Genomic DNA, 27,849 nt, shown 5'->3' on the forward strand with positions numbered 1-27,849 from the left:
ACTACCAAATAACTCTTTCAAGAGTTCAAATTGGCTAATTATGCCCGTTCATGACTTCCTGTTCCATTATGTGTTTGCCCTCTCTCATTCTGCATGCCTGTATTAAACACCTTTCCATACAGTTTTTAATGTGTATTTGAAAGAAAAAGGCTTTTTGTCTTCTCATTACAGATTCAGCAATTTTCATAATGTTGCTTGTGTCTCTTTTTCGTTTCCCATTCACATTTCTCGTTTTTTCATGATCTACACAAACTGCTTTCATACATACTGTTGCAGAATAACAAGATGACATATAATAAAATCAAATCCAGAAGTTGAATTTGTAATAGGTATACCACGTATCAAGTACAGATGCGCACAGTTTCATTTTTTTGTAGTGTAATTTTAGAACACCCAAGTGCAGAAGAAAGTAAAATGAAGTTCTCATCAAGCTGGATGTTGTCCCCTTTGGCAGCAGACGTAATAAAGCCTGCAAAAAGCCAGGAAGAAACTCCCAAAGGAATCTGATATTTTTATAGGGCAATTCTGCAAACACAAACTTTCACAGTGTCAGCACAACATCCGCTACACACTCACATCAGGGGTAAAGGGAAAGCTCATTTTTAAATATTACAGTATATTTTGAACAGTATTTTATCCATAGGACAAAATATGTGCCTGGGTCACTAACTGGACTCTGCTCTGTAACATTTCTGTAAACCCCAGGAAGAAAACGCATACTTACTGGAAATAACAATTACCAACAAAGGAAAAAGCAGCGAGCTTCAGTTAACAAAGAGAAAATGTAAAGATTGGTTCAGTAGAAAACCCCGAATGTGGTATAACGCAGCCACAAATCTGTGAACATATCGAAGTAGGTCATAGATAATAGATGGGTTCATTATAGAAAAGCAGAATTCAAACAAAAAAAACTCTTTGAAAATCAGTGAAAGAGAGTTAGAAACAGAGAGCGATGTATAGGTAAGAACTTTAAAAAAAAATAAAAATGCTGTGACCATACCCTTTGTTGTACTTAAGAAAAAATCCACACTTTTTCTTACAGAAAGAAACTAACTTCATGTTTCAGAGCATTAGTGAAATATCTGGGCCACAGTTCCCATGCTGAAGCCAATTCAGAGGTAAGGGTGGCTCCTCATTTATCCACTCAAATGCTCGTAGCACAACTGGGGCTTTCCCTCTTGTGAATACGTTCCTTTTCTCTCCCAGTGAGAAGTTTTACTCATTTCAAGGGGCTACAAATTATCTGTGTGCTACACAGCAATCTTTCTCAATGAACACCACACTTTAGCAAGACTCTGGTGACCACAAAGTTTCTCCAGAGTACGGTGGCAGTGTTGTGCTGCCTGCAGCTGAAGGTTTTGCAAGACATTTTACCTTTCTGAGTTTCCTCTCTTTCCCTTATTTGACTAAAGGACATGATCTAATGAGCTTCACCTCCAAATCCATATGTAATGAACAGGAAGACTCTTTCCTCCCATTCTACAGGCACTTTGCTGGACGAACGTTCCCAGGAGACATGAATATTACAGTGAAGGCTTCACCTTGACACAAAGAGTCAACCTCTCACCAAGACCCCACGCTCTCACATTCTTGTATCTGCAGCGTCATGCATATACAGCGCTGTATAGGTCCTGTTTAGTATGCAAATATAGGACACCATCTTTCACTGTGGCATGCTAGTTAGCTGATTATTCAGGATCACAGATGGGAAAGCCCTATTGATTAAGCAACTGCACAGAATAACTGCAGAAAAAAAAAAAATAAATCCGCCCACTCGTTCAGATCTGCACAATACTTATGCAGTTTATCATGTGAGAGCAGTTTGTAGGAAAGAGGTGGTTTTACCTGGTCCCGAGCAAAAGCCTGCGATGACAGCCAGTATGCAGCTGTAACTGAGATATGGCATCCATGAAACCCTGTCCTGGAATGACACAATGTAAATGCTTAATGTCAAATAACTCAAAGATCCTCTGACGCAGTGCAGAAAACATCTTGCTTTGGGGAAAATTCCCTCTAGTAAGAACAGGGAAACTTAAGAGTTAATGTGAAGGTGATTGGACATAAAGCCAAGCTGATCCTAGAAGAAAACCAGTTTTGAGGCAGCAAATGGTTTCAACTGAAGAAGCAATTAATGGTCCAGCAGGTCAATGACCCCAAAACAAGCATCTGTTGTTTTGACTAGGTATAATGGCCTAGTCAAAGTCTAGATTCCCATCTAATTGAAAATCTGTGGCAAGACTTTAAACTGATGTTCACAAATACCCTATCGATCTTGAGCTACACTGAAGAAAAATGTGCAAAGCTGGTAGAAACATACCCCAAAATGCTTAATTGCCAAAAAAGGAAGATCTGGAAAACCTTGACTCAGATGGGCTGACCTGAACCTCACTTTTTATAAATCGATAATTTGAATAATAAAATGTTGATATACAGATTCATATCTTAATGCTTCTTTAAGCTTGATTTTGTCATCGTCCTTTGTTGTGTCCTTCTTGGTTCTGATGATTCTATTTGATCATCAGTATTCTCTAACAAAGCCTCAAATTACTTTATGTAAATTTTCTTTTATTTCACAGCTATCATCTTCTTTTTGTGAGTATCACATAAAATCCCAATAAAAAATTTATGGAAGTCAATGGTTTTAATGTGACAAAGCGTGAGACTTCTTAAGCAAAAAACATATATTTAAGTTTTTAAGTATCTGTACAAACTCCACTCCACTCCTTGTTTCCATTAGCACCTTGATGGTGACAATCAGACTTGAGTGTGTGCGTGCATGTGGTGGTGGGTGCGTGTGTGTATTTGCTGTAATTATACTTCAGATACAATTTAGTTTGCAGAGTAGGAAAAATGGCTCACCTGGAAGTTGAGGAAAATTGTCAGCAGGCTGAAGAATACAGCCATGGAGGAGAAACCAAATATAAGGAGGGGTCTTCTCCCAATCCGCTCAATCACCAGACCCTAAAGATGAGACACGAACAGAAAATAAGGTAATATTTATTAATAACTAATGTGAAATCCAAGGCACGGCAGTTTCAAATGCTTTAAAGATAGGTAGATATTATCTATTTTGCTTCATATTGCTGTTTTTAAGAAGGAAAAGACTGAAAATCTGTTAAAAATGCAGTTTGTTATATATAAAGGAGAAGTTGAACTTTAACATTTGTTTTGTTAATTCAATGTAAAACAAACAAGCTTCTACAGTCTACGCACCTGACTCAGACTTCATAGTAGGAATTAATCTACAAAGCAGCTTTGATATGTCTAACACACAAAGAGGTACTATCATTTAGTTTCATCGAGGTTTAGTTTTAGTCTGCATGGCTGCAGAAAGAGTCTAAACCATGTGTCGAGCATAGCACTAGGTTTTCAGATACCGCTACAATAAAAGACGCCCGGTAAGAGGTCATGAAATTGACCAGGGGTAAACTAGAATGGACAGATTTTACTTTCATTCAGACATTATCCAAAACATGTTTGTCTTGCAACATGAAGACCAAGGTGAGCTGCAGTGAACCAATTACCTGATTCAGTTATGCACAAGCCACAACAGCATGTCGTCTGCTCCAGCTATGGAATTTGCAGAGTGTAAATTTTCTAGAGTTGATTTATATATTATACACTGCCCGGCCAAAAAGAAAGTCGCCACCTGGATTTAACTAAGCAAATAGGTACAAGCCTCCTATTGGATAAGTACTGCATAGGCAATTATCTGTCAGCTGGCAACAAGTTATTTAACCCCAGCTGATGCAATGAGTAACTCCTTATTTCTTAAACAACCATGGCAAAAGACATATCCTGTGGTCGTGGAAAAGACGTTAGTCTGTTTAAGAAGGGTCAAATCATTGGCATGCATCAAGCAGAGAAAACATCTAAGGAGATTGCAGAAACTACTAGAATTGGGTTAAGAACTGTCCAACGTACCATTAAAAACTGGAAGGATGGTGGGGAACCATCGTCTTCCAGGAAGAAATGTGGTCAGAAAAAAATCCTGAATGATCGTGATCGGCGATTACTTAAACGTTTGGTCAAATCAAATCGAAGAAAAACAACAGCAGAACTCAGGAGTATGTTTAATTGTGAACGCAAAAGCATTTCCACACGCACAATGCGAAGGGAACTCAAGGGGTTGGGATTGAACAGCTGTGTAGCCGTAAGAAAACCTCTAATCAGTAAGGCTACCCAGAAAAAAATGCTTCAGTTTGCTAGGGAGCATAAAGATTGGACTCTGGAGGAATGGAAGAGGGTCATGTGATCTGATGAGTCCAGATTTACCCTGTTCCAGAGTGATGGGCGCATCAGGGTAAGAAGAGAGGCAGGTGAAGTGATGCACCCATCATGCCTAGTGCCTACTGTACAAGCCTGTGGGGGCAGTGCTATGATCTGGGGTTGCTGCAGTTGGTCAGGTCTAGGTTCAGCAACATTGTGTGCCCAAAGAATGAGGTCAGCTGACTACCTGAATATACTGAATGACCAGGTTATTCCATCAGTGGATTTTGTCTTCCCAAATGGAACGGGCATATTCCAAGATGACAATGCCAGGATTCATCGGGCTCACATTGTGAAAGAGTGGTTCAGGGAGCATGAGACATCTTTTTCACACATGGATTGGCCACCACAGAGTCCAGACCTTAACCCCATTGAGAATCTTTGGGATGTGCTGGAGAAGGCTTTGTGCAGTGGTCAGACTCTCCCATCATCAATACAAGATCTTGGTGAAAGATTAATGCAACACTGGATGGAAATAAATCTTGTGACACTGCAGAAGCTTATTGAAACAATGCCACAGCGAATGCGGGCTGTAATCAAAGCTAAAGGCGGTCCAACAAAATATTAGAGAGTGTGACCATTTTTTGGTGGCGACTTTTTTTTTGGCCAGGCAGTGTATGTATGACTGCTGTGCTGACATGTCATAACTGAGGTAAAGACAGCAGATTACAAGAGGGTAACAGCTGAGGAAATCAATCAAGTGAAACAAAACAAAATGGACTGGAAATTGATTCGGACCAGAAGATTAAGTTCTGAAGATGACAATTATCTTTGTCACCACTTGTTTCGGCCTTTATTTCCATGTTGTTCTCCGTCATGGTTTGTAGATCAACACAGACTCTTTCTCACATCAGAAAACAGGCCACTAGTGGAAGAAAAACAGCCTGAAACTCAAACCTTTGTGTCTGCCTTCTGCGTTAACAGAAATAATAGCCAAACCTCACAACACCCAATGAGGTGACCCGGATGTTCAGCAAGCCGAAACATTAGTTGTTTTTTTTTTTTTGCATGCTTTCTTAAAATTTCCTATTATTTCAGTATATTGCTTGTATTTTCCTATTTTTATGTAGTAATAGTACAGTTATCACAACTGAAACATACTGTATTTCTGTCCTTTAAGTTGTTTCTCAAGGGTAAGAAGCCTTCTGAGTGAGAGTGGAGTTAATTTCTGGCATCATTATAAACAATACATTTGCTGCTTTCATGTGTGATTTTTTTTTCTTCTTCCTGTCCAATTTTCTGTGGATTTACTCATACACCACACTGTTTCCGTCTCATCAATAATTCTGAGGCCACTCCAGTCATCACCTGGCCTCCTCTCAGGATTTCAGATGAAGCAGTGGGCATGAGGTCGGGGCTTTAGCAGAGCAGAGGCTACAGCTTCTGGCCTCGTTTCATTTCTGCCTGTGAGACGTTAAGAATTTATAGCAGCACTTCAATAGTTCTGAACCTGAGGGATTTCATGAGATTGAAGAGGGAAAAAAAGAAGTCATTGCTCTTTGTATAGAATGTATCCTTCTTCCACCGGGATGGATCAGTTTGAGTGGAGTTTTTTTGGGAGGGGAGGGCATTGCTGATTCATTTCCTCCATGTTTTCCTAACACTTTCCTGCTGGTGTGCCCCAGACTGCGCCTCTGTTCAATTTGGGTTTCCTCTACATGCGATGGAATTTACTCAATTTCCTGAATGTGTACTTGTGTAGCTGTGCTCATCCCGGTGGGCATTGTCCCCGCAGACACAAAACATTTCTCTCCCAGACACTACCCACACCGCAGCGCCACGCGTTCCCGCACAAACATCAACCGCCAGCTAACACACAGCTCATTAGGGGTCCCGGAAGATTTGCGAGAATGGATATTTATGAGGCTGAACACGTGTATGTCTGTGAGAGAGAAACAGAAAGAGAGGGAGAGAGAGAGTTTTATTAGGGAGGCGACAGAAGTTTGTCTATTGTGGACCTAAATAATTTATCACAAGCTTCATACAACACGGTAGGGACAAAAACTACAGTCATCATGTGAATTTCTGCTTCATTTAGTGTTCAATCCTCCATGTACATGAAGCCGGTTGAACATTTGAGATTTCTGTTTGCATGTGTTATCATTAATTATTGTGTTTCCTAAAAGCTCTGTGACAGAAGCGGCTTCCCCTGCTACTAAAACAAAGCAGGAGAGATGACAAACACATCTTGTTCTTATAGTTCTGCTCTATTTTACCAACAAAAATAAGACAATTACAGACACACTCATCACCGGGACTCCGAGCTTTAGGTACGGCGCTGCTCTTTCCCAGCTGATTCAACGGCAACATTATTTTGTAAGCAGAAATAGTAATAGTAATAGAAATAGTCATTTGTAAGCATTATGAGTTTCTCATCATATGATAACTTTGTGTAGAAAAATAACTATGGCATAACACAACAAAAACTAAAATATAATCAAAATGTAAAACAGGATTTCATTGCCTCTTCTTTAATTGTGAAAGAAACAATAGTTGCATTGGTGCTGCTAAACTAATATAAATATTGCAATCCTAAAAATTTTATTTATGATATTTATTTAATGGTATTTTGATTAATGATTTTGTATTTTAAATTGAGTTAATTGCAGGGTTGCAATTACTCAAAATAATGCAGATTTTTATCAACAACTATTGTAGTAGCTGGTGTCATTCATCATTTCTGTTGAATTATTGAAAAAAGACATATAAACCGAACAAAAAAGATATTTATTGTTCTTAATCCGTTATTCACATTACTCAACCATCCGATTGGTGGAAACTGCAAACAGCTATTATACCCATTCAGCTTTCAAGTGTTGTTAGCAACAGTAGCAGGTAGCATGCTCCCCCCATTCAGCTCCTCAAAACTAGCGGCAGCAGGAATTAGCAAACTCCTGGTGGAAATGCCGCCAGCTGAGCTTACAAACACTTGTCCTAAGAATACTCATAAAGGACATAATAAAACGCACCATTGTGATGAGGAACCGGAGGCGAAGTGTCGCAAGGAGCGAGAGCTTCCTAAAAAGACGGAGGCTAATTTAAAGCCATCAGATAATGAAGTTAAGTTTCTGTAACGTTTTGTTTGGTGTATTCAACATTTTTAAAATAATTGAAGGTAACATAGTTACTCGATTGTGCCATGAAATAACACTTTGTTCCTGGAAAACCTGAGAAATCAACCAGATACAGATAAGCAGGTAAGATCTCAGAGAAAACTGGAAACTAATCGGAGATAAAGACTGATTGGTGCATCCCTGCCTACAAGTCAATGCTCCATCCTACTTCTTGACAGACACAACAGTCTGGTGAGTTCAGGCCTCTCAGTTGGAGGGACTAAAATGTGCGGTCACAATTCATCACATCAGGAAGCAGATGAGTCATTTTAAGACAACTGGCTGCAGCTTGAGGGAGCTCCAGCCTTCCATTTATTCCACCCCTTTAGGATTTCAGTCAAAAATCGAGCTTACTAGTGCAGTTGTGGCCATTTTTACACTCAGGTTGCATCACAGGCCAAATGTATAACTAAGTAGCTTTTTACTTTATTGCTAAATTAAGCAGCTTGTCGTTGTTGTTTCATGTCCCACTAGGCCCTGCGGTATCAGCAGAACAGATTATTCAAAACTTCCTTTCCTGCAAAATGAAGATTATTATCCTACTCCTCTCTCACTCTTTTATTTATCAACTCAACACAGATACTTTCAGTAAAATATTTTCACTTATAAGTATTTGTTTCTGAATCGCCTATTGTTTTTGTCCGTCACATAACGTGCGTCACTACCACACCAAGGTCAGTTTTTGCATCCTATTGTTTCCTGTTAGTCTTTAAACTCTGACTTGCCAGCGGGCTCCGGATTGTGACGACATGGCCGGAAGTGTGTGAATTAATGTGGAGTGGCACAAAATCCTCCGCTCTGGTTTATTATCCAGTCGAATAGTGACAAGCGTGCTGCATAGAAAGGGCTTTTGCCCAGTGGGGTATTAGAAAAGAGAGCAGGAGGTCAGTGGATAACATGTTGCATTTAGAGGTTCACAACTGTGTCAGTATTCTTTTTTTCTTGCTTCGCTCTGCTGCCTCACAATACAGCACTTTGCAAAAGTATTTATTCTCCACGTATTATGCTGGAACAAGTTGTTGTTGGAGCCACACAAAGCAGCAATAGTAACAGTTTTGGAAGAGACATCAGGAAAGGTATTAAATGTTTTTTGCAAATGAAAATCAGAAAAGTGTGATTTAGATTTAGCTCCTCTGAGTCAATATTTTGTGGACTTACGTATGCAACCTGTTCAGGGCTCCAGCTATCAGCTTTCTACATAGGGACAATAATGTTTGCTCATTCTTTTTTCGTAAAAATCAGTCAGCAATTTTCAAGGATCGCTACAGATTGCTACTTATATGGACTTAGGTGTGTACTTTGACTGGGCCACTCAAAAGCACGAATATGCTTTACTTAATCCGTTCCAGTATATTTAGAGCAGCGGTATCCGAAGTCAGTTCTCAAATGATGGTTCATTAGTAGACTTCTGCAGAATATTGACAAGGTGAGGAGGTAGTTGGACCATTTGACTCAGGTGTGTTGGAGCAGGAGGATGTTGGCCCTTGATACCTGGAGCTGGACTCTTATAGGGTCCTGCTGGAAGGTTGATCTCTGTCTCAAGTCTTTTGCAGTCTCTACAGGTTTTCTTCCCAGGTTATTCTGCTTTATTATTACCATCTACAAATCCAATATAACCAGTTTTCAATGTTCACACAAACATTGTGTGAACATTGCTGGCACCACCATGTTTCAATGTTATTTATTTTTGAGCCACACAGAGTATTTTGTACAAGGTCACGATTTTGTCACCTTCTTTATTATGTTTCCTGCTGTTTGTAAGAAGTGCCATACTACTGCTGCTGCCAAGGCCATTTTTGTCGACAGATTCTCACACTTGAAGTTTGGTTTCTTGTAGGTCCACCAGAGCTACCCTGGACCTCTGGTAGCTTATTTTATTATTGATCTTCTTCTAAGACCAGTCGTTTCAGGTGAACTGCAATGTCTTGGTGCCATACTCTTTGTATTTTCAGCTGATGAATTGAACAGTGCTAGATGTTCAAATCTTGGGATATTTTTTTCAAAACCCAGTCTGGCTTTAAACTTCTCAACAACTTCATCCCTGACTTGTCTGCTGTGTTCCTTCATCCTTTATGCTTTTATGCACTAAAATTATCTAAGAAATCTCTTAAGACTTTACCGGCAAACTGGATTTATGTTAGATTAAATTGCACACAAATGAACTGTGCTTACTTAAAAGCTGAATGGTTACACTGGGTTTATATGAAGGCTGTTACAGTAGAGGATTGAATAAAAATCTATTAAAAACTGTTGATTTTTGTGAAGTGCTTAGACTTTCTCTTCACCTAACTTTGGATACTTTGAGTTGATCCATCAGAAAATCACAGTATTAAATGTATTCAAATCTGCGACTATAAAATGGAAAAATGGGACATGATTAGTTTTATAAGTCACTGTCAGGTTACAAAAGAAGCTAAGATCCAAATTTCAAACCATAATATGAAAATGATTAACAATATGCGACAGATCCAATAAACCTGATACATGAGATAGAAAGAGCATATAAAGCAAGATTAAATTAAATTGCAGAAGATAAATTTATCTGAAATAGATTTTTTTTTAATTCACATTGTAATGTCTAATGATGTTCACAAGATTTACAAACTCAAAAGGCTGGTTTGTCTTCTTTTCCAGATGCCCAACAGCAAACTGTTTCGCTGTTGAGCTAAAATACTCAACCTTCTCAACGTGTGTCAGGAAGTTTTTACCGTTTCTTTTGTAAGTCCTTCTTACGGATGGCTGTGCTGAAAAACCAAATGTTCCACCTCATTTTGTCCTCCAAGCAGAACATATTCAAATGATCAGAGAGTTAAGAAATACAGCAGGGACAGCCCATTTCAGAGTACAAATGTGTTTTGTGGGGATGGGAAAAAAAAAAACGTTCCTGAGCGCAGAGTGAGGTGACAAGATAAATATGTGTCCTCAATCAGCCTCGAGCCACTGGCTAAAAGAATTAGGCCTCTGTGTTGTGACATATTTATACCCCAGGGAAACACGGAGTAATGGATTACTAGTAAGAGGTTCCTAGAAACGCTGATCAGCTTTGAAAGTAAATAATAAATCATAAAATGCTTCTGTTACACTTGTCTTGTTGTGGGAACAGTCGCAGCTGAATGCAAGCTTTTCTAAATCTGCACTGCATTAGATCCCAGCAAATTTCTCCACGCCCACATAAACATGTTCATGTCAGTCAGATTAACCAAAACAAAAGCAACACAATCGTCTTCAATCTCATCTGCATAACTCAAATGGGAAAGAACACTATTCAAATAGAAGTCTTATATTTATGGCATTTTGGTTCACAAATTGATGCCCATGGAACAGAAATGCTGGCGCCTCAAAATGCTATTTGATATATTTAATAATCTGAAAAGATAAGGCGGTAAAATAACTCGAAGGCAAAAAAAAATTGTATTTCTGGCAGAAGGACAAACATTGCCTACTCATAGCCTGAAAATAGTTTCCTCTTGTTGGGCCAAAACTGGCTTTTAAAAAGTTAGTTTTCTAATGAGCCTTTCCACAAATCAAATCTTATGACAGATTTGTATGGTTGTCTGAGCAAAATCATTAGAACCCATAAAGAAAAAGAACACAAACGCAATGTAAAGATCCAAAGCCTTGGCTTCTATACAAAAAGCTGTCAATGTACCAAATATAAATTTAATAGGAGGGCAATATATTAAATTTATAATTTATTTGCCCTTTATTAAATAATAAAGGGTAATCAAAGCTCACTCAAGGACACAAGAAGAAAGCAAGATAAATACACTGCAGCTAAAAGGTTTTGCTCTATTTTCAAAGACAGTCTGGTGGAAAACAAAAGGAAGCAGCCATATATTATTGTACATGATGGGGGAATACCAGAAAAAGATGGTGTGTTCTGGGTCAGCCCATATGGAGCCAGAGTATTCCCAAAGCTCATTAAATCCAAACTGGAGGATGCCAACAGACTGCTCATGTTTCCTTACAGATTGTTGGCAGTCACATTCGGGCCAAAATAAGTCACCTGACTCAGGAAAGCTTTTCATTTGCCCACAATTTATAAATTTTTTACATTTAAAAAATATTAAATGTGTGAAAGAAGTGTTTGTTGTGAATTGTGGAAGGTTCCTGTTATGGAAAGCCACTGTTTCTGGAAACCAGCAAAAGCTGCAGCCAACCGATTGTTCTGGTGTTCATTTCCAAAATCAAAAATGCACACACTGAATATTGCTATCTAAATTAAACAAAACAGCATCTTGAAACCAAGTGAGAGCTTCTGACTAATGTCATTTGAACCATCTGATGCCACAATTCAAATCATTCTCACCGAAGCTACAAGAAATTCAAGGGTTTCTCAAACAGACGACTTGAGTCAAAGCAACACTCTGCATGTGTTTTATGAGGGATTGACATTTTAACATGATGTAAAGCTAGAAAAAAATTCACAAATTTATTAAAGGGGACTATTGTAATAAATAACATTTCTCATTTTAAGTATTTCTATCTAGTGAATCATCATTTTTAGCAACATAAAGGAGGGCTGTACACATCAAAAGTCAGTCAACCTGCTCTTGAAACCAAGTTACCGTAGGCCTGAGTGACTCAGCTCAGGTTTGATCTTTCAAAGATCAAAGATTGTATCTAATGTGCAAATGTTCGCAAGACTCAAAGAAATTCTGAGAATCCCACACGAGGAGCAGCACACCTATTCAATGAGGGGAGATGACAGGGAACATTTCCCACTGCTTTTCGTTAAGTGCTTCTGTTTGAAAAAAGAAACACTTGCCTTTGGAGGGAAAAGTGCCAAAAGAAATCTGTTATACAATGCCCAACCCGTCTGAGGCCCATAGAGGATAAACTAATATCTAATTTAAAAACCATATGACTCACTTTCATTAGATCTAAATTACATAATTTATTTTGTTTGTTGATTTAATTTATTGTTAAGTGGCTCTGGTTAAAACCTCATGTTTAAAGGAGCTACTTAGTTAGATCTATTTTGTGAGAGACTCCAGTAAGGCTCAGAACCTGCTCCAGGTTCTTTGGACTCATAAAATCAGTTTTAATCCAAAGTCAGGTGTCAGATTTAGTATTTGCCATATTAGGGCTTAATCTTGGAAGAAACTATGATTGAAAATGTGATGTTAACAGCTGTTTAAAGTCACAATATTTAAGGCATTTTGGCAACCTAAAGACTAAAACATATGAATGAGAACAGATTTATTGAAGAGATGGCAGCACTTGGCTAGAGTTGTTTACACTGAGCGTAAGTAATTGGAGACAAGCAAGCAACCAGAAATTAACTGGTCAGGTTTCAGTGTTGGTGCAACCTAATAAATTATTAACCTTTATTTTGGATGAATTTATCCCATAAAGCAAATTCACTTGGTATTGTAAATATACTACCACTATTAATTGTGGTGAACTACAAAAATTAAATATTTAACTTTTTTTAATTGTTTCTTTTGAAGAGTGAATTTGGACAACTCGGTGGGCTACATCAACATGTTTATTAAAAATAATATGGATTTATGGAAGAATCTCCCTTTACCAACCATAGTAGACCTTTGGTACTCAGTTGATGGGACAGCTGAGATCCACATAATAAAAGTACTTTGCACCATGTACTTTATATTTTGCGCTACATATTATAAAAGCATTAAAACCTTGTGAGAATGAGTATTTGAGGAGCATTTGAGGTATTTGTTAGCCGTCATCTGAGAAGAATGTAAAACCTGCCGCATATTGCATTTACATCTGTAGCTCTTACCAATGGCCATTAATGTCAATCTGAAGTAAATTTAAAAAATAAAAGCCAGACGTACACTCTGTGCAATAACACCTCCCCACGCCCTCCCTTCCACTGATCAAATTAAGGTTAAATTGGATAAAAGCGAGAGATAAACTAATGTGATAGAGGATAGGGTGTCATGTGGTTTGTGCTGCAAAGAGTAAAGCAAAGAAAAGCTGTGCATAGAATTACCATGCACTAAATTGTAAAGAAGTGCAATGAGGCTTTGCCATTGTTGTGAAGTTCAATTTATTATAAAACAGCAGCTGGCTAAGAAAGGTTCTGAAGTTGGATAGCTTGTTTGTTGTCAAATGTTTGAGAAGATTCTCTTTAGTTAGATTTACAAAAAAGAGAGAGACATAAAAAAAGAAACGACACCGAAAAATGTCAAGCAAAACTTAATTAATGCAAGCAAGTTATTTTGAAAGCTGCTGAGTTTTTAAGATTTCTTTAATTCTCTGCCCAGTAAAAGGCTTTTCCTTCGCAGAAATCTCCACCTAATGGTTTGGTGAAGTCATTTTGCCGCATATTTAAAAGATTTCTTCTGCGGACTTATCGCGTTATCTTTTTTTGATTAGAACAAGCAGAACTCTCCCCAACATGAGCACATTAAACGATTCAGTGAGTTTACACACTTGGATTAAAAGCATGCTACTCCATCCCTCAGACCATAGGGAATATAAGCCTGTAAATATATAAACTCAAATTAATGTGTTAAGTTTGTACACGTCAGTATTTGCCTAAGATCATTTGCACAGCATTGATGCTAATTGTTAAGAATGGGATTTTCGAGAGATTAGCATTAACCTAGCACCTCAGCATTACCCTTTTCAAGAATTTCAAAAGTTATGTTTTGATAACATAAATAACATGAACAACATGTAGTTGTATGTAGATATGCTTAAATTAAAAGATTATTTTCCTTTTATTGAATTTCTGGATCTGTCAGCCAAACTGTGTAAAGTTGGGCATAATAACAACCTTCGGTTTCTGTAACTATGGGATTATATATTTCGATTGTGACATTAGTAACACTGACATCAATTGGCATTAATTACTTCTTCACTCTGACATCTTTGATGCCTCTTTTATTAACCTTAATATGTGTTATTGTCTAGCCAGAGCATAGAGAACACCAAACCGAATTTCTTCAGACTGTTAAGTGCAGTTTTGAAACTAAAATGATCACATTTGAAGCAGCTTGTGTCTAACTGCTGCATATCTAACAGCAGCACACTGGAGTATTCACTGGAGATGAATAAAAATACACAAGAATCACCTCCTTTCAACCTGAGTCAACTTCTTTTCACCTTGATGTTTCAATTTCAGCAGCATAAAAAGAACTGCGTTGAGTTTAAACAAGTAAAGGCATCAGGCGTACTCACTGAGAAGATGGCGGCCAGAGTCTCTATACCCCCCGTGCTCAGTGTGACGTAAGGGAGCAAGTGCTCTGCAAACCCTGCTTCCCGTAGGATCCCATTAGTATAGTACCAGATCTGCAAGAAAACAAATCAAGTTTTACTGATAGTTTTATTTATTCATCAATAAAGTGTTTGTTTTAAAAAATCATTAAAACATTAACAATGTTTTAATGATTAAAACATCATTAATCTCTACAACATCTTTGTTGTAGAGATTTGCTACAACAATCTCTGTCATGTCTTTAGTCTTAAAGCGTAGAGAATTATTCTCTGTTATGATTTTTATCACCCGTGAGCTAAGTAAAAAGAAAATGGCATAAAACCGGGCCTGGCAATGAGATTAGATCTTGCAGAGACAGATTACTCAGATGGAGACATCAAAACTCCCAGTAACACGATTAACACCGAGATCAGTGAGGTTCGAAATTAAGATAAGATGTTTGAATAGTTAAAAGCTCAAATACTGTAGATAATGCATATGATCAAAAGTGATCATCCTCAAAACTTTTGTTTTTGTTTTTTTGTTGTTGTTTTTTGTGACCTTTTTGGTGAGTTGTTGAAGCACTCTTGGAGTAATTTTCAGGCTTCAAACACATATCCTATTTTTAAAAAATAATGGATTTTTTTCTATAAGCTTTCATCATTTTTCCAAACCAACATTACAAATGATTTCAGTAATGGTTTTTGGAATTAGAAGCACAAACAGGATGAAATACTGATATTGTAGAGAACATCAAGTAGCCGGGACACAGTTAAATTATTCCAGTCTGTAGCATTTACTGGAATTACTGGACATTTATGAATACGGCATCGTGTTTCCAACAAAACCCCGTCAGGAATCTAAATTACATTCCTGTCTCTGCTGAAAGGAAATGTGTGTATATTAGGTCATCTTCTTATCCTTGACTTTTTACATCAGTCTCATCATTTCTTGCTTAAATGGAAATTACTGACATTTCCACCAGCATATCAAATATAGGAATTTGATCCTGTAATATTCAGTTAAGCACCATCCGTTTCCACTCCCACAGATATTCATCCTTCCGGTGATTTCAACAGTTTCATCCTTGATGAGAGCAATTTGGAGAGACACAGAGAGGAACTAAACTGCACCGTTCCAGATTGAACTGGATCTTATGTCCCTGGATTGAAAGGCACATCATCCTTTTATTTAACAAGGTTTTTGATCTGAAATTTTAGCCACATGCGGCGGCTAGGAAAGGTGGAGCCTTTTCACATTTAGCTATGACTAACTTCAACTCTATTGTGTTCTATTTGGATTTTATTTAACAGATTAACACAAGGTGACAAACAATAGTAAATACTTTTTTCTTTTTTTTTTTTACAAAGAAACAGCAAGGAACAAAAGTATCTGAATTTGATCTCACAGCGTTTCTCCTAAAACCCCTGGATGAGAAATTTGGTGTGATTGGCTTCAGGGATTTGGTAGTAAACATTATTGAAACACATCATGAAGATCAAGGAACACAGACAACAGGGATAAGGTGAAATTTAGAGTGGAGTTAGGCTTTTAAAACCATATATGAAGTTTTGAACATTTGGGCTAGTGCCGTTGGTGTCTGGTGTTGTTTATGCTCGGAGTATGCGGTGCGGTGAATTGTCGTACGCAAGCTGAGTTTTGGTTTTTTTGAGTATTCTCCTATCAATAAAGTGGAATGGATTCTTTTAGTGAAGCAATAGTGAAGAGGGAAATAATATTTCATCATGAATGTGGAGAGATCCAACCAAACATTTTTCAAATGTGAGGGGTAAATGTTCCCTTGCACACATAATTATTGCGACACTCATGCAGCATCGTCATGCGGAAGGAGTGCTTTTCTTTAGCAGGGATAGAGAAGCTGTGGAGAGTTTATAGAGAAGACAGATGGCGCTATATAGGGGGCAATCCTGAACTTAGACTTGTTTAGAGGTTGCAAAAGGACAAGCTTCTGCACATTTTTAAAATTTGTAACAAAGAGTTATTGTTGTGATATGAAAGTACCCGGCCTCCACCAGGCAAAAACCTTTACTGCATATCGCCTGATGAAGGTCTAGTGCTGAAAGACTGTTCAGTGCTGAAATGCTGCAGCAATAAATGTTCATTGCCAGCGTGTGGGAGTTTACTTGGCCTCTGTGTGTTTGTTAAAGAGATAAATGTACCGTTATCTTTCAATTCTTTGGGAAACATTCATTATCACTGGACAGCACTGGATCAATAGAAAGCTCATGCTTTCACCAAATTGGATAAGATTATAAACTGCTTGAATTCTGATTCATAATGATCAAACCTGGAGAGAGTACTTCCTCTGGTCAGAGGGAAAAACTGCTCCTTATCTTTCACCCTCTCATGAAAGGAGGCAAACACTTGTTTCCCAAATACACATTTTCATTTATTAACAAAGGTAAAATTAAACTGGATCTTCTTCATTCATGCTACAATTCTCCACCAAATTTCAACTGATTGAGTTTGCGTTTTTACAAAGTCTTCCTGATGGACATTCAAAGAAAATCCATAACCATAACCTATTTTATCCTTGGATTTTATCGTGAGTATAGAGCAGAGAAAGGACATATTTTGGAAGAAATCTCTCATCTGCAGTCACAACTGTGAATGTAGATTTCCCAAGGGAAGGTACGACAAAACGGTGTGCCGCTACACCTGATCCACCCCCTGACGAGAGGTTTCTGATGTTTTTGTCACTTCTAGGACATAAATTGGGCAGCACATCTGAGCAGCTGAGTAGAAAATCGACTGTCATGTCATTCTTTTGTCCAACACAGCATCTCTGGTGAATTATTAAATTGTTTGGAATGCCTATAGAAATATTGGCGCGAATGCATTTGCAATCCTTCAAAGACTGCTAAAAGTGCAACAACAGAGCAAATTATCCCTTAAAAAGAAAACACAATAAAGCTTTCATGAAGTAAAAATACATTATATTAGTCAAAATATTAGGTCACCCCTCCAAATCATTAAATTCTAGCGTTCCAGTCACTTCCATGGCTAAATATATATAAAATTGAGTAACCTGGCATGCAGAAAGTCTCTTTAAATGTCTGTGAAAGATAAATCAGCCTCAGCGATTCCAGGGCACCATGAGAGGATGCTTTCTGTGCAATGAGTCTAGTCATCATATTTCCTTGTTACAAAACACTCCACAGTAAACTGAGATGTTGAGGCTAATGGTGTGCAGGGGTTGCCAACATTCTGCAGAGTCAAAAGCTGCAGACCTTCAAACCTTGCGTGAACTTCCTCGGAGTAGCTCAAGAACATTGTATAGACACCTGCATTCAATCGGTTATCATGGCCAAGCAGCTGGATCCAAGGTTCACATTACCAAGCGCATGCCACCGCTGGACTCTAGAGCAGAGGAAACATGTCGATACAAGTGGCAAATCAGGCCACTCTGTCTTGTAATACATTAGCCGAGTCTGGGTTCAGCAATGGCTAGAAGAACAGCACTGATCTGATTGTATTGTGTCAGACGTAAGGTTTGGTGCCCAACAAGATGAAGCTATTTTACAGCAGTCTGGCTTAGCCTAGTGAAAGAAATGTAAAACTTCATCACACTGAGACATTTTGGCTAAATTCCTCCTTTGTGGGAGCAGTTAGGGATGCTCACCAGTCCGCAAAGCAAGATCCAATTAGACCTGGATGAAGAATCTTAGTTTAGAAAAATCTGATTGGCCTAAACTCCTCATCCTAAACTCAATACAACAACCTTGGGATAAATTAGAACAGAAACTGAGTAAGACCTTCTTACCCTACATCAGTGGCTGACCTCATAAATATGCTCCTGGGGAAAAAAAGGTTAAAAAAAACCCCCGACATAAACGTACTGTTAAAACTTATGGAAAATCTTTTCAGAGGAGCTGAAGCTGTTATAGCTGCAAAGGACTGGCTGACACCCTACTAAACCCTATGGATTAGGATTATGCCCCTCAAACTCATGAGAGTGAAGGCAGATGAGTGAATACTTTTGGCAATATAGTGAATCATTTCTCTTGTCATCCTGTCAGTGGACTGAGTTTTAACCTCCTGAGACCCGGGCTTTTGTTTGATGTGCATTTTTTATGTCTCCTTACTATTTGGGATTAGTATGACCTAATTTTAGTTGAAATTAAATTTTAGCTTTCTATGTGCTCTTGAACTATGTCAAAACCAATGCCCTCATATGAGGACAATGGGTCTGTTTTTGCATATACATTTCTCCTTGTCATTTGGGATCATAAGGACCCAATTGGCCTAAAAATGAAATTTCAGCTTTCTACAATAAGTGGTTTTCTCAAAACCCAATGTCCTCAGACGAGGACATTGGGTCTATCTGTGTGACGATAAGACCATTCAATCAATGTTATTATTTACATCTGTGTTTACAAAAATGTAATGTCCTCATATGAGGATGCAGGGTCTCAGGAGGTTTTAAAGCTTCCTAACATGGTGTGACAAAGTATCTTTCAGAGGTCCAGATAGAGGAAATCTTTTTTTTTTTTTGGTAGATTACACAAACGTGTTACTAATCTTTTTAAATAGCCTGCAGTTTTAGTTCACTATTAAAAATTCAGAATATGGTGCACGAAAACACCTAAATAATGGATATAAAACAGCATTAAACGGAAAACCTGATGAAACATGGGGGCCACGTCTTACAGCGTTGAGTCCGCAGAGCTGATAGCAAGCCATGGTGATGATGATGGTGATGAGCTGCCAGCGAACAGCTGGGCTCCTCAGCAGCTGCAACACAGAGACAGCGTTCACGTTGTCCTGAGCTCGTGCCTCCGCGTGGACTTCTTCCAGCTCCTGGGACACATCCGTCTTCCCCAAAAACTTCTGAAAAGCTGACACACACACGCACGCCCACACAAACATACACGCAGTCATAAACACAGAGTGAGCAAGAACCATCAGTCACAGCCGTCATGCTGGGATTAAAGATAAACGGGAATGAGTTGCACAGCAAGCGAGAACATTGTATATTCTCATAAACAGAGCTGCTTGTTAGAACTTGAACGTCTAATTGGAATACATCAAATGTAAATGTGTTTTCTGCAGCTTCTACATTCAAACATTCAATGCAATGATAGAGGAAATGATTCTTTTTCCATTTTTACAGAGAATTGTGTCAGTTTGTAGCATCTATGTGACACAGCTTTTAGACTTGGTCTGTAAATTTATTCCTCAGACATCCACAAAATTTAAGTCTACTGATGGGTGAATGAGCTACCCAACATGTTGCAGGAACACAAATTTCAATGTTTTAAATCTTCTACTACAGCATATATAAAAACATATCAAAATCCACACCATTTGTATCGGACAACAAAATGGATTCCGAGCTCCAAAATGTGTGGTCGAAATAGTCCAAAGGGTCCAGTAGAAATTAAAGGAAAGAAGACGAAAGTGAAGTTATTCTTTTGCCTTCGTTTAACTTTGAATGTGAACGTCTTCTTTGAACATAGCTGAAGGTAAGCATGTCACAGAAGTGGCAACTACGATTAGAGCAATATCATTAGTCCATCTTTAACTGCAAGCTCATCTTTTAGTACGAGTCCCAAACCAAACCCCTGCTGCACCCTGTCGGGGTTTGACCTATATATGTCATTCTGCATGAGACCATCTCCAATATATTTTACTCCACATCCATCTACTGTGAAAGTGAAAGTGTCTTTGGGTGGGACACTAAACGCCACGTTGCCAACTCATCTGCACATAGATGTATGGACATGAGTGTTGGTGTGTTCAGATAGATGAGTGTGGCATCCCTTATCACTCAGCCCAAGCTAAGACTGTGTAAGGTTGAGAGGATCTGTTCATGAATAAATGTGAATATCAATGAACTCAAAAAAAAAGAAAAAAAGGCCATAAATTCCTCCACAACTATATTACTAATAATGCCAAAAGGGGAAAAAAGGCATAGCTGTTGAGTCCATATTCCATTACATATACTTTGTTCTTAAAAACCCTTATTTATTCATTCATTTATTTATTTATATACACTCACTGGAGCAGCAAATGACAGATCATTGTGTAATTACATAAAAACGCAGTGGGATTTCTTTAAAGTATGAATATCCCGAGGCTGCATTTCACTTCTGTCATGTTCTGTGCTGTAATGCTCCTCTAAAATATCCTCAACACTAAATTAGGTTTTACGGCGGTGCAAATGACTCGGTGCGCTTCCTGCAGCGATTAGTGGAATTTAAATGCTGGGTTATGTTGCAACCCTCAAGTAAAAATCCCCTTTAATATATATATATTTTTTTTTCATATTGGTCAAATCACACATCATCAGCTGCCCTCATTTTGGAGAATGTGTTTGGAATATTTTATCCAACCATTATAAAATTATTATTATTATCATTATCACTCAGTTCCAGCAGGAGGAATAAGCACAAGTAAAAAGCTATAAATCTATTGTTGGTTCTAAATTGTGATCTCCAAGTCTAAATCCATCTGCACGTTTTATAGCCAATCTATGGAAAATGATGATTTTTTTTTTTTTTAAATCTGTGCCCACAGATTTCTGAATGAAATTGTAAATTCCTCCTTTTTTAGAGCTCATTTAAACTGCGACTGCTTAAGGGGGGATTTAATGCCATATTGTTTATTGAACTGTACTCTGAAGTCGATTTAAAGTAGACTTGATACTTGATAGGATGGTTACTTTAAACATGTCCCTAGGTTATATGCTAATCCTCTGGTTAAAATTGCACGGATTATAAACATGTGAGAACAGAATACCAATCCAAAAGCAAATCGCCTAAAGTGAAAAATCTTTTCATTTATGAATTATGTATTTTTTCCCCCCTCTCAGTAAGTCTGGAGAGGTTTCGTTAAGTTATCGACTGGCATTATTTATTATTTGCCAACCCGTTTAAATATTTTCACAGGAAATTTCCAGAAATTAACCCAGCAGATGCTCCTGCAAAATGGTGCATGTTGCTTTTCCTGCAGGATGTTAGCTTAACATACCAAACAAAGTTTTAGGGAAATTTTGTTTTTGATCTGAGTTGTTCTATAGCATTTTATCACATTAAAACAGTCAGATTTATCATATATTAACATCAAAAAATTACTGTCTACAGTTGTGCTCTTTCTAAATCCCAGGGAAAAAACTGAAATACACACTTATTTCTTATTGAGGCAGAGCTGACCAGGTTTCTGGCAGCCATTTTCACCTCAGCACTAGAGAAAAGAAGAGGGTATAAAGGGACCTCTCCCTGCGTTTTTGATCCTTTCGCCCCTATAGGTGAATCCCTGAGGTTGTGGGAAAAACTCAGGTGGACGAAGATTAAGGACACAACCCAGAATAGAAAATCTTTGAGAACAAAAGGGACCAAAAGGCAGGTTCATTGGGATGCGATGGTTTGATGGCAGACGGTGTGGACCCTGACCACACAAGATACAGAGCTGCCAACATGAAACCAGGCTCAAGTTCTCCTGGGATGTCTGGTCCAGTAATTGCAAAGTACAAGGACGGTGTGAGTGTGTGTTTAGAGTCTGACTGAATATATATATATATATATATATATATATATATATATATATATATATATATATATATATATATATATATATATATATATATATATATATATATACTGTATATATATAAAAAATAAACTACTGCAATGAGTTAAGAAAGGAACAATGTATATTTCTGACTAAAAACTATATTTTGTGGGGATTTTATGCCACAAAATATATATGCCAGAACAACACAGGTGTGATGCAACCAGCTTCAATTTTCATTGTTTGTGTTGCATTATTACTGCATATATCGACACTATAAAAGTGTAAAATGATTATAACACACGCTTTGGTGCAGTAGATGCAGATGGTCCTGTAAAGAAAACCTACAGAGGAAATAACCTCTAATCTCTCTTTCAAATGGAGAGTTTTAATCTAAAAATATCCTTTTATCAGTGGTGAATAAAACAGGCTTATGGAAAATCTTTCTTCAATGTGATGATAATCACGCATATACCGATATAATTGCTCTTCCCTGCTGATAGAAAATATGGTAACTTATCTCTACTTATCTCCAGAGTCATGTTGGGGCTGTCCATGTCAATGATGGGATATTGATGTTTGTTGGGCACGGTGTTTTTTTTCCCCTCACAGGAGGACAGTCAGGCTCCACGCTGAATTCATAAGATGAACTGATGTCACTCAACAAAGAGGTTTAAAATAATCCTACAGACTTAACGACCTTCTAATTATCCTGTATTGTAATTTAAATACATAATGAGAAGGTGGAGAAAAGTTCAACAATTTAGACAGTCGGAATAAATTGATTTATGTATTAAGGTGGCGATTGTTTTCAATCAACACCAGTAGCTGGTTAGAATAACAAAGATATTCAAAGTTTCTGGTAACTGATTTTTTTTTTAGCTGGTATAATGAGTTTGTACTTTGAGAAATTAGCAATAGATTAAGAGTGCAGAGTAACATATTAAATATTCACAAATCTAACACAATTAGTATAAAAAGCAGAGCTTCACAATGTACAAAAATATCAGATTGCTTCATTCTACTGGTAGGAATCAATTAGGGTGTAAGGTAATGGTTTGATGGTCTCGTGTTTTCCCCAGAGAAAGGAGAGCCGGCAGTACCCAGCTGTCCAATCTATGATCTTTGTTGCAAAATATGTAGTGGCGCAAGAGAGCCGACTTGGTCAAATTGAGAATTTTCTACCAACCTACAGTACAGACCAAAAGTTTGGACACACCTTCTAATTCAGTGGGTTTTCTTTATTCTCATGACTATTTATAAGGCAAGAAATCCCACTTATTAGCCTGACAGGGCAGGTTGACCTATGAAGTGAAAACCATTTCAGGTGACGACCTCTTGAAGTTCATCAAGAAAATGCAGAGTGTGTGCAAAGCAGTAATCACAGCAAAAGGTTGCTACTTTGAAGAAACTAGAATATAAGGGGTATTTTCAGTTGTTTTACACTTTTTTGTTTAGTGCATATTTCCACATGTGTTATTCATAGTCTTGATGCCTTCAGTGTGTATCTACAATGTCAATAGTCATGAAAATAAAGGAAACCCATTGAATTAAAAGGTTTTTTCAAAACCTTTGGTCTGTACTGTACGTTAAAGATTTGTATCATGCACAAAAAGTCTGTAACCCCAGCAAAAATGCCAGAAAGCGTAAACCGTACAGTTTTGTGTATTGTAGCATAAATCTATTTCTTCCTTTTGTCAGTTGTGATAAGAATGTGTTCCAAGAAAAATACTGCACATATAATCATCTTTAAGGGCTGAAAACTGAAAGAATAATGGCATGTACAGCTCAGAAAGAAATGAAGAGCCCACTGCACTGAACCCCATTGAAAACCTCTTGGCTTTTCCACCAAATATTGATCTCTGAACTCTTCCCGAGTTAAAATATTAGTATTGTTGTTTCTAAATGAATATGAACTTGTTTTCTTATATATTTATTGTAAATATATACATACAGTGTATACATATATACAATAAAAGCCGCTGCTAACAAGTAGCAAGAGTTTCAGGTAGATTGTCCCAGCTGTGCTTCAAGTGCTCACTCATCTCGTGTGATCTGAGTTCGGCATGCTACAGTCATTTATGATGCCGTTCTCAAGATTGATGCTGAGTCTCTTAAAAAACAGGCCGGATAACAGGCTTTATCACAAGGCTTGAAGTTTCTCTTGCTGCGAGCGCCGCCCGGGATGATGGCAGTTTCTTTGGAGGAAGGGAAGTGGACATGGGGTTTGACTGTCCAGCACGGGGTGGCATTATTTGCATCTTTTTTGCTATTTTGACCATTTTGCATTTTTTCCAAATAAATGTTGTCAGTAGTTTATAGAATAAAATAACAATGATCATTTTATTCAAACATATACCTATAAAATGTAAAATCAGAGAAACTGATCGTTTTAAGTGGACTTTTAATTTTTCCCACAGATGTACAGTACAGACCAAAGGTTTGGACACACCTTTCTAATTCAATGGGTTTTCTTTATTTTCATGACTATTTATAAGGCAAGAAATCCCACTTATTAGCCTGACAGGGCAGGTTGACCTATGAAGTGAAAACCATTTCAGGTGACGACCTCTTGAAGCTCATCAAGAAAATGCAGAGTGTGAGCAAAGCAGTAATCACAGCTAAAGGTTGCTACTTTGAAGAAACTAGAATATAAGGGGTATTTTCAGTTGTTTTACACTTTGTTGTTTAGTGCATATTTCCACATGTGTTATTCATAGTTTTGATGCCTTCAGTGTGAATCTACAATGTCAATAGTCATGAAAATAAAGGAAACTCATTGAATTAAAAGGTGTGTCCAAACCTTTGGTCTGTACTGTATGTGACAACATATCTACATTGATTTATTGTATTGGTGAAAATTAATCGAATGTTGAGCAGCATTTTAGCCTGCAGCACTGCTAAACATTCAAACTGAATAAAAAAATTGTCAAAAGTGTAAACACTTTTGCATTGGTAAAACCAAAATATCAGATGGACAAGAAAAAGCAAGCACTGTGAAATTAATTGGGAAAAACAGCGAAGCCAATTTCCTTGACCGACTTTAATGTAGATTTGTACTCGTGTTTAAACTCTGAGAGCATTACTCGGTGGTCAGGACCACGGCAGCTATGTGGCCTGACAGGAAAACAACTTGGGCAGCAAGAGAACATGCTGTTCCTGTCTCGCACTCTGTGATGATAATGGGACACCACGGAGTCCGTCAGCAAGATCTGTGAGCATTGACAACAAGTCCCTCATCCGCGGCGCAGAAACACATGCCAACTACCGCATGGGAATCCAGGCTGGTGCCAGCAAAATGTTGGCTGGTAATGATGATAGGGTGTCAAGCTAGATGTCCTTAAATTATAGATAGCCATTTCCAGTGATAATTTTTTTATGAGACAAAAATAAATCACAACACAGAAGCAAGCTTGAAGGTTTTCTTTTCACACTAGAAGAAAACCTTCGAGCTTGTGTGTTAAGAAAGAAAACTGAAGTATTTCAGTGAGAGCCATCTTCATGTACGGTGTTTCTGGAATTATTTAGTTCTCATTCCAAATTCTTTTTTCTTTTCAAAAGGACAAAGAGCACATTCCTTCAATTCAAATATGCTGAAATAACTCCAGGCTGGAATAATCTATTTGGTGATGGAAGCAATGAAACACAAATGGTGAGGGCGGTATAAATAAACATGCTCCACTGAGTTGCAACCAATGTCATTAATTCCAAGGGAGAAAGGTTTTAGAACGTTCAAAGGATTACACTTTCCAAAGTAAATGGAGGAGCTCTGTCAATAAGATTGCATTATTAATCAACAATTCCTTCCTTATTTCAATTTTTTTTTTTACATAAAAGCCTTGATCGTCTGTTCCAAAGCAGATCTACAGCTACAGGATTTGACTTAGCTCCAGCCCAAAGCAGCCTACACGACTAATTAGACCCAACATGCTTTACTTTTGGTATTGAAGTTTTAGATTGATTTCTAGTAAATGCTAGGATTCATTTTTGTAACACAGAGATGTCATTTTTATCCCAAGTCTAAATCAGATATGCTTTTTCCCCAGTCAGAGTCGACAAATGTAATAAACATTTTCTTATTAAATCAATAACATTAAAAGCACCTCTAACCCTGCATCGATATTAGTTATACTGTTTCCAAACCTGTACCACTTGTCCTTAGGCCTAAATTTAAGCTTTTGGTTTTCCTTGTAGGTTTCAGCTGGGTTCTCTGCCATAGTTCAACGTAGCTACGGCAGAGTTATTTAATTTTTAAAACTCTGAGTTCTTTTACTGACCTGCAAACATGACTAATGGACATTCATACCCTAAGAAAAATAAAAGAATAGATTAAAGTATGTTAATGGTGAATTTCAAAATAAATGAAACTATGTAGTTTTTTTTTTCTGTTTTTTCTTTACTATGTAATGACCAAGTGAATACCTGCTTATTCCTCTCTTTGTATTGTCCATATCTTTGTTATCGGGTTGGGAGCTGAAGAATTCTTATGAATACTGAGAAACATATTCTAAATCCACATTTAAAGTCTTTATTTTTAATTCAATTCTTCCTCAATTCTAAATAGTAGAGATTTTCAAAATGAAGAAATAAATGAGCACATAATGAATGAGTGTAGTAAGTAAATAAAGATGGCAGAAATTGCACTTGATGAACTGCAAAACTACTGAAATAATTCAGCTTACCGTATGTCCTTATGTTAATTCTGAACCTTCAAGATAGGTTTTTTCTCACTGAGATAACCGTATTATTGTTGAAATGACACAACCGTAACGTTCAAAGTTACGAAGAGCGAAGGCGATCCATGCGAGAGTTTCCATTTATAATGTATAGACACGGACATCAAAGAAGGCAAATAACCCAGGAGACAAAACTGATCAAAGTCCCGTTTCCCCTATATGCTTCTGGAGCACATGAGCTGCGAGAAGAAATCATGTGACTGCTTCACTTCAGGACTTTGATAAGTACACATTTAGAAAGCTGGAAATACCTACAAAGAGAAAGATGGACTTTCTGACTTTTAAAAAATCAAAAGTATATAAAACCTAAAACAGATCTCAAGTGCTTAAAAGTTAGAGGAAGTTGCATCAGAAAGCACCGTAAACATTTCATTAGTTTCTGGCGAGGTTGCAGTAGAGTAACAAAAAAAATATGACGTGGCGACAGAGGATCACGGTCAGAGCAAATGAATTATGATATGAATATAACTTAATTTAGTCTATATTTAGCAATGGACATCGCAATAGTTTTGTGCGAAGGGGGATGTATCCCTGTTACATTTTGAAAATTATTTGTTTGCACCCTTGTGCCATAAGATCTGAACAAAAAAAATTTAATTCACAGCACATCTCTGTAAATGTAGTCTCCAGCAGTTCCATGTTCACATTATGTGTTCTTTAATATACATGCACATCGGCATAAGGCATCTCGTCAGAGGCGATAGGCTCCTCAAAGATGTCACTAGAAAATTTTGTATGTACTGTATATAAATGTATGTATATAGACCATAAAACATGTTAAATATTACATGAGATTTTCTGAGAACAGATTTTATTTGCAATATAAATCCAGAAATCCATTTTCAGTAAAGACCTTTCTTAGTAATACCAGAAAAGAAAATTTACTCTTGAAATGGAGAAATTGATTGTACAAAATGAAAACTTGCCACTTAATTTTATGTTAACTGGATAAGCAGCCAGTTATAAAATGTCTTTTGTGAAGCATTTTATTGTTGTGTAAATTATGGTTTCATGTAGACTGACA

The 27,849-nt window shown here is 37.5% G+C and overlaps 1 protein-coding gene across 4 annotated transcripts in view; it reads right to left on the reverse strand.

Moving 5' to 3' along the window:
* The window catches only part of slc2a9 (solute carrier family 2 member 9), a 118,696-nt gene that overhangs the window by 44,269 nt on the left and 46,578 nt on the right, over positions 1–27,849 (reverse strand). For all 4 annotated transcript variants that reach the window (XM_023324771.1, XM_023324770.1, XM_023324769.1 and 1 more), the window contains 4 exons: positions 19,228–19,415; positions 14,541–14,651; positions 2,860–2,961; positions 1,846–1,921 (listed from right to left, as the gene is read on the reverse strand). In XM_023324771.1, the coding sequence (XP_023180539.1) occupies positions 1,846–1,921; positions 2,860–2,961; positions 14,541–14,651; positions 19,228–19,415 (477 nt within the window). The remainder of the gene's footprint in view (positions 1–1,845; positions 1,922–2,859; positions 2,962–14,540; positions 14,652–19,227; positions 19,416–27,849) is intronic.

This window comes from Xiphophorus maculatus, chromosome 20 (assembly GCF_002775205.1).
Source record: "Xiphophorus maculatus strain JP 163 A chromosome 20, X_maculatus-5.0-male, whole genome shotgun sequence".
NCBI classification, from domain to species: Eukaryota; Metazoa; Chordata; class Actinopteri; order Cyprinodontiformes; family Poeciliidae; genus Xiphophorus; species Xiphophorus maculatus.